At 43.0% G+C, this 7,500-nt stretch overlaps 1 protein-coding gene across 17 annotated transcripts in view; it reads right to left on the reverse strand.

Annotated features, from left to right (window-relative positions):
- Window positions 1-7,500, reverse strand: part of EBF3 (EBF transcription factor 3) — a 125,950-nt gene that overhangs the window by 38,051 nt on the left and 80,399 nt on the right. For 10 of the 17 annotated variants that reach the window (XM_071812248.1, XM_071812247.1, XM_071812256.1 and 7 more), the window contains 2 exons: window positions 4,358-4,439; window positions 1,288-1,432 (listed from right to left, as the gene is read on the reverse strand). In XM_071812248.1, the coding sequence (XP_071668349.1) occupies window positions 1,288-1,432; window positions 4,358-4,439 (227 nt within the window). The remainder of the gene's footprint in view (window positions 1-1,287; window positions 1,433-4,357; window positions 4,440-7,500) is intronic. The other 7 variants (XM_071812252.1, XM_071812253.1, XM_071812255.1 and 4 more) reach the window with 1 other exon arrangement.

Here is a 7,500-nt window from a genome sequence, read left to right on the forward strand (position 1 = left end):
CTCTGGTTTGGAAATTCTCACTCGAAGAACTGAAGGTGCATTTGACCTCGATGCACTTAATTTTTGGTCAGCCCTTAAGTGCTCAGGCAGTTGGACCACACTAGTATTGTAGGTTGCTTACAACTGAAAATATTCTATTCTATTCTATTCTATTCTATTCTATTCTATTCTATTCTATTCTATTCTATTCTATTCTATTCTATTCTATTCTATTCTATTCTATTCTATTCTATTCTATTCCATTCCATTCCATTCCATTCCATTCCATTCCATTCCATTCCATTCCATTCCATTCTACCCTACACTATCCTACTCTACCCTACCCTACCCTACCCTACCCTACCCTACCCTACCCTACCCTACCCTACCCTACCCTACCCTACCCTACCCTACCCTACCCTACCCTACCCTACCCTATCCTATCCTATCCTACCCTATCCCATCCTGTTCTATTCATTTTATTTAAAAACAGGTTACCTGAGAGTCATTTTGTATCTCTACCTTGGTGTATTTTACAGTACAAACAAAGTGATATTTAAATCTAAATGATGATTTGGGGCTTTGTGGGAGAATAAATACATGTGTGCACATGTCCGAGCGCAGCTGCAACTGTGTGCGAGTGATTCGGAGACTGATGGGCTCCAGAAAGATAGTATTTCATAACTCTGGATTTTCAGAGCCACTTTCCATTCTCCTCTTCATCTCAGCCTATCTTCTTGTAGCAGTTCAGGCAAGAAGTCAATCACATTGAGTCAGTCCGAAGAAAAACGTTTTATGCTGTTTTTCTCATACAACCCCCCTCCTGCCGTAATCTGCAGTAAGGCCCCGCCACAGGAAATCGCCCTCACAGTAAATTCTTTACAGATTGGATCATGTTTTTACCATCCACTTAAACTTGCATACATAACCTGAGACTGTACCTCTGGAGCAAGGAATATGACAAGCCAAAATAAAATCAAGTCAAATTAAATAGCAAGAAAAAGCTGCAAGCAAAACAAGACTGGAAAAAAAAAAAAAGAAGAAGAAAAAGATGAAAAATTGGTTGTGACTGCAAAACTGTAAGCATTAAATAAAGAAAGAAGTCAGAAGCAAATTCAGTAGCGACCGTATTCTGGTTGACAAGGGCTGAGAAATACTAATGGACTTTTTAATGGGTGGTTTGATGGATGAGAGAAGGAATTATGTAAAAGTAAATGTAGTCGTGTATCAACATAAAGTATGATGCAAAAACCAAAAAAAAAAAAAAGCATCGCAAATAAAAAAAAAGACATGTAAATGTGTGCCTACCATTTTCCAGATAAGAAGGGGCCGTACCTTCTGAGGGGTCAAGGCGGCGAGCCCGCCTCCCGTGTTTGGAATTGTTGTGTACAAACATGTTGTCTGAGACAGCCAGCACGTGGCCATCCACATTGACTGTTGTTGATACAACAACCTGGAAGAGACAACAAAACCCAGCAGTTTGTAAAAATCCTACGGCTTCGCGCACGCTCGCAATCAGATTTCTGAAGACAAAACACCGCGGCGTGTTTCTTTTAACGACAACTCTGAATACATCTTTGTTTATGTGGCTAACACCGGTGATTTTTAACCCGCAGTTGTTTCTCTTCAGAACCTGCCACACTAATTAGAGTTTAATCTCCTATTATGCTAACAAATGAATTCGATTCAAGGAAATATTCTTCTAGCCATTAGTTTCAGAAACACCCCTCTAGCCACTCATTTTAAAAGCTGCTGTTTTGATTGATCTGTTGATATATTGATTAGATAGTTTATCTAATTAAAATTTGTTCACTTGAGACTGTCTTCAAATGAAGGATTCCAAATAAAAAAAGCTTAATAAATCAGGAACCATCGTAACTCCCCATTTTTTCTTCAGTAAATGATCTCCAGGTCAGTTTTACAATTACATTTAATGTCTGATAATGAACTTTTTTGCATCTGAAAAGACCGACTTGAATATGAATAGCGAAAGTGTTTTCAATCCATGAAAAGTATCCCTTCTCAAGTTCATTTGGATGGTGATTGACCCTGGTATGTCAATGGAATTTCCTCCTTTATTTTTGAGTGAAAGGCTCCTATTCTTGTGCCCAGGTTCAGAGTCCGGCCATAGAAGAGATGATGGATAGGGCCTTCTTTGGCTTCCAGCTGCTTCTCAGTAGAAAAATGGAAAAGGAACATATGCAAAACGCACAACCTTCCCGATAAAAACACCTACACAATGGAGTTGCAAAACTCCTTCCAAAAACGGTATCGCGTGAACATGAGCCAAAGAGAAAACCCTGAGATGCACCTGGGTTTGTGTGGAACGCGGCTTCACAGGTCCATCGCTATCATCCCAGACAGACATTTACGTCTTATTTAAATACTCCAGCGTGGGTCCTCTGGTGTGGGTTCCAGATTTTCTAACCAAAGCGATCACTGCTTTGGTTACATTGGTAGAGTCCTGAAAGTCAACGGCTTAGTTAGGCCTTATCAACCTAACCGATGACGGCGGCAAAAGCTGGCACACATTTTGGCTTTCATCTTGCGTTTCTTTTACTTTTGGATATAGTGAAAATGATTGCCAGGTTTCTCACACCAGCTCCCACACCCAAACTCTTAACGAACACAACTAGAAGGGGAAGAACTAGCGTCCTTTCGCACAGAGCTGGTCCAAGGCATCAGAAGATCATTCCTCCCTGTTTCCATGCTTTGGATCACCTCCGATCCTGTCTCTTACTCACGGGCCATAATTCACTTCCAGCTGTGACGGCACCTTTGCTGTGGATCCGGCCTCCTTCGAGACAACCACCTGCGGGACCCTTTCCAACAGCCCGAGGGCAGCACCGCTTCCCAACCTTTCTCCTCCCAGATGTGGACGCTTCCACTCTTGTCAAGGTGCACGTCGGAGGGTGCTGAGGTTGCACACTCAGCTCAGCCCAGAGCTGCTGCCAGCCCGATGGGCTCGCTGCTTTCGCTTTTAACCAGATTCGCGGACTTTAAGAAATATTGCAAACCATGCAAGCTTGATTTCCAGCAAAGATTTCTGGGTTTGGTGCCTGGAACACAGTATATTAAAAAGACAGAGGAAGGTGTGTATAAAAATGACAACTATTTTTGTTCTGTCATGTATATATAGGTCAGTCACCAAGGGAAAATACTGTAGTTCAGCAAAAGAAAGTAGACATGCTATGCTTTGTTATACCGGCTTATTCCTGCAGCGCACCTAAAGAAAGGTGCTGAGACAGTGAAACCAGTTAAAAACATTGTTCAAGATCTGACATACTGTTAAGTCCAGTTAAACCTTCTGAGAGGCAGGGAGATTAGCTAAAGAGACCCAGGAAAGTCTTTCTAGTGCCTACTGGCTCCATTGTCGACCACAAGATCACTCGTGACTGATGCTTCATTTAGTCATCGGTGAGACAAAGAGGACATTTCCACTCATTCCAGGTTTGACCTTCTGTTCTGTTCAGATGGATCAATATCACCAATGCCACGTGAAGCTGAGATGCATGAAAAATGGAAGCTTGGCTCAATTGTTTTGAAGAAGTATTTTTCCCAGCTACAGATCTTTTCTGTTGGCTGGCACAAGGGTGCTGGCTTCACCGGTTGGTCGGCTGTGCATGAAAACAGATGTCACGTTTTGCCATCAAATTGAACCACAAAGTTGTTCTTCGCAAAAATCAGGAAGTTTCTAACATCTCAGTACTAGTTTATTATTACTCTCAAGTATGAACCATTGTGAAAAATTTTGAAAGAAAAAAAGATAGGTTTCCTAACAAGCATTTCAAATGACCCCAAATACAGAGGAAATCATTTGTCCATCACATCAGCTGTCTCTGTGTAGTGCCATGATTCACCACAGGACATTGCAAAGGCTGTAAGGAGAAAGTGAAGCATTAAACATTTTCTAGCACAACTGGAACAAAAATATGTGGGTTGGGCCACCGCTGTTGGATTTTCAAGTTGTGAATGTGAAAAAAAAGCCCAGTGTGAGATCCAAACTTCACTGCGCTCCACGGTCTGGTGTGTTAGGGAGGTTATGCTACTCAGTCTACGTATGTAAAACCCCTGCAGGTCTGAGCACAGGGCACACTACAACGCCAGGTGTTAGGATGGAGGAAAACTACGGAAACACTTTCTGAGGAGAGACCCATTTTTTCGGCATTGATCCATTACAGTCAACTGCAGAACTCGGCGAGTCCCAACCACCACCATTGAAATCAGTGGGGGAAAAGTAAAATATCAACAGCACACGTATGTTTTTAGGGCACACAGCATTGGAACTACACTAAGGAGAAGCACTGATACTGGTTTTTTCACTAAGAAAAAGTTCAAGATGAAGATGTAGGTCTCTTATAGACCTTTTATTCTGTACCTGGAATCTTCGCATGTCTCGCGGGTTGCCTGCATTCTTCAAACAGTTCTGATTGCACTTGAGGAAAAACTTTAGAAAGAATCTATAAAAATACAAAATTGAAATCTATTAGATTCATCAAAATGTAAATCCAATTTTTTAAAAGTTTAATAAAATTTAATCATAAAGAGTTATACCCAAAAGAATACTGGTAGTGAAATATTACTTTCCTATTAGTTAATGAACTTATTTTAAAGCATAAGATCTCTGTCATAAACAGAACATTATTGCCAGGGAAAGGCAAATTTATATTTTTAATTTTTCAACAACTACAAATGTATTGACTCCAGGCCATATCCTTAGCTCGATGTGGGAAAGTTGGTTTCAATGACTCATTGACTTCAAAGGAAACGACTTCCACCAGATGAGAATTCATCTCTATTTTTTTTAATACGTTTTCTTTTTTTCACCACTTATATTAGCAGTAATGACCTCTATGCCGAAAAATTCCAAGGTAATGAGTGATCAATCTTTTAAAAAACACTTGGCTTTGCCTCTGGTTTGGAAACTCTTGCTATTCAAAGGGACTCGATCCAACTCCTGCTGACTCCGGGGAGATCCGGGCGGGATCTGCCCACCGGCAAGGCCCCGGTTCCCTCATTGTTTTTGAAAGGAAAGGAGCGTGGCAAATTAGGCCCTGTCTTATGACCTCTTCAACCTCTGCCAGCCTTTAACTGTGAGGAGTCACTCTACCCAGGGATGGACATCCAGCTGATTTTGCTGAGCAGCAACCAGCAATTGTTTAGGACCAAGCCTTATCATCGAGGTGTCTCCTGATAACTGTTTTTGCAGCAACGCTGCATCCCAGGAACACAGCGAGCGCTTATAGAGGGAGAAAGAGCTTGGAAAGGTGCAAACTCCTTTAATCCTGCCCTCCTGTACTTGCCGGGGCAGAGGCTGATATGGGATGTCTCCCCGCTCTGGGCTATGCAAGATCAGACCCTCACCATCCTGCCCTCCTGCAGGAGGATGTCCACAGCCCTACGCCTCCTCTGTTCTTTATGTAGCTGTGTTTTTACATTTCATTATTACATAGATGTTCTCTAAGTCTGTTCTTTTGGCTAATGATTGACAGCTAATGGCAAGAAATGCCGAGGACTTCCTCCTCATCTGGAGTTTCTCAGATGCACCATCCCAGCAGTTTGCGCTGCCCAAATTCATGCATGTTGAACAGTGAGGTTAGTCCGAGCTTTTATAATGCATTTAGAATATTAACAACTATTATTTATTCATGCCAATCTTTATAAGTGACTGCGACTATTCTCTCCGTATACATCACACAGAAGTTTCCATGTGCCAACAGCGTTCCTGGCAGGAGCCAACCCAGATGCCCCTTCCCTTCTTCACAACCCAACACAGCCCAACTGCGGCTGCACCATACCGGATGGGAGCATCACAGAGGAATGTCCCATATCACACCCTGGTCCTTCTAATCACAGAATCACAGAATGGCCGCAGTTGGAAGGGACCTCTGGAGATCATCCAGTCCAATCCACCTGCTAGAGCAGGGTCACCAGAGCAGATCACACAGAATCGCGTCCAGGTGGGTTTGAATGTCTCCAGAGAAGGAGACTCCACACCATCTCCGGGCCGCCTGTTCCAAGGCTCTGGCACCCCAAGAAATTTCTTCTCATGTTTAGATGGAAATGGTCTTCCTTTCCATTTGAACCTTGAACAGGACCCTAATATTAATCTGGGATGCTAACGATGGAAGAGCGATCTCATATCAGAGAGGCAAGTAGGGAAATGACTAGTTGTACTGAAACGGTGCATAAATAAACCGATGGTGTCAGTTCAGCTGAATGCACTTCTCTTTAAAACTTCCTATCCCAAAATCTGCAAAGGGGTCGAGCTGAGAGCTGGATTTCTGCGCTGGTTGGTTGATGGATCTCCTGGCTCGGATGCTCTCTTGGACTCAGCTTCTCTGTTGCAGGGACACTGTCAGTGACCCCACAAAACCACATCTTCGTTAGCCACACACTCACCCCAATTTTATCTGCCTTGGGCTTTGGAATTCTTTAAAAATACTTACAATCTCCAGATCAACTAAGTAGAGCCTAAATGTAATGGCGTTTCTGTTTCTCGCACACCTTCCACCGTGTGGACTGCGCTGGTGTGCAAGGACCAGCTGATGCCCACGTCAGGATGGGACCACCAGGCGCTGGGGAGTCAGGAGTTACAGCTCCTTGGTGCCACAGCCGGGCTCAAGAGGAGTTTCATCTTATCTATTTTTTTCCTGATCTCAAATGGGTGTTGCGAGGCTTATTGAGCTAATGTTTGTAAATTGCTCTGAAATTCTCCAATGAATTGTGCACGAGGAATGCTAAGTATCGCTCCTCGTGGATTGTTTTAACGTGAAGCATTCCTGATGAATTGTTTCTATACAGACAGCTCACATCCTGTCAAAAAAATAGGGCCATTAAGAACCCTTTCACTAAACATCAACTGGAACTGTTGTTTGTTCAATTATTTCAGGAGAAAAGACCTGTGCTTGGTGGAATTGGACATCTTCAGGTTTACCAGGGTGAACCTGAGCGTTGGGCTAAATATTGAAGTCACAAAGCAGGGGTGAACACACACAGCACTCGTGTGGCAGCTCTGCTGCATTCCTCGATACTGAGATATTATATTTTCTTATTTTAATCTGTGTTTTCCACGAGTTCAGGGAGCACAGGTGGCACCAATACAAGATTTTCAGAGGCAGATAACGTCACTTAAAAACTATGTTCTCAGGCAGGACGGGCATTTCTCAAAGCTTGCCAGGAGACAACTGACTTAATTGTTCCTCTCATCTGCCCAACGAGGACCACGGATGCTCTGAACCCATCGCTACCGTAGATATGGGGCCAGGGGATTTCCCTGCGAACCCGGTGCTCCCAAGACAACATCGCTGGGAACCAGCAAGGAGCTGGATCGGAGCTCGGTTTGGTTGTGTCTCAATCTTTATTGCTACCAACAGAATAAGAAGGCAAGTCTTCCTCGATTTGACTCTCCCTGCTATATTTTGTATTATATGCACAAATTGTAGTCTTTTTTAATAAATACAGTCTTGGAGAACAGCCTTCCTAAACATACTCAGCTGCTCCTAAAATACTGATACGGAG

Source organism: Patagioenas fasciata, chromosome 8, assembly GCF_037038585.1.
Source record: "Patagioenas fasciata isolate bPatFas1 chromosome 8, bPatFas1.hap1, whole genome shotgun sequence".
In the NCBI taxonomy this organism is placed as follows: Eukaryota; Metazoa; Chordata; class Aves; order Columbiformes; family Columbidae; genus Patagioenas; species Patagioenas fasciata.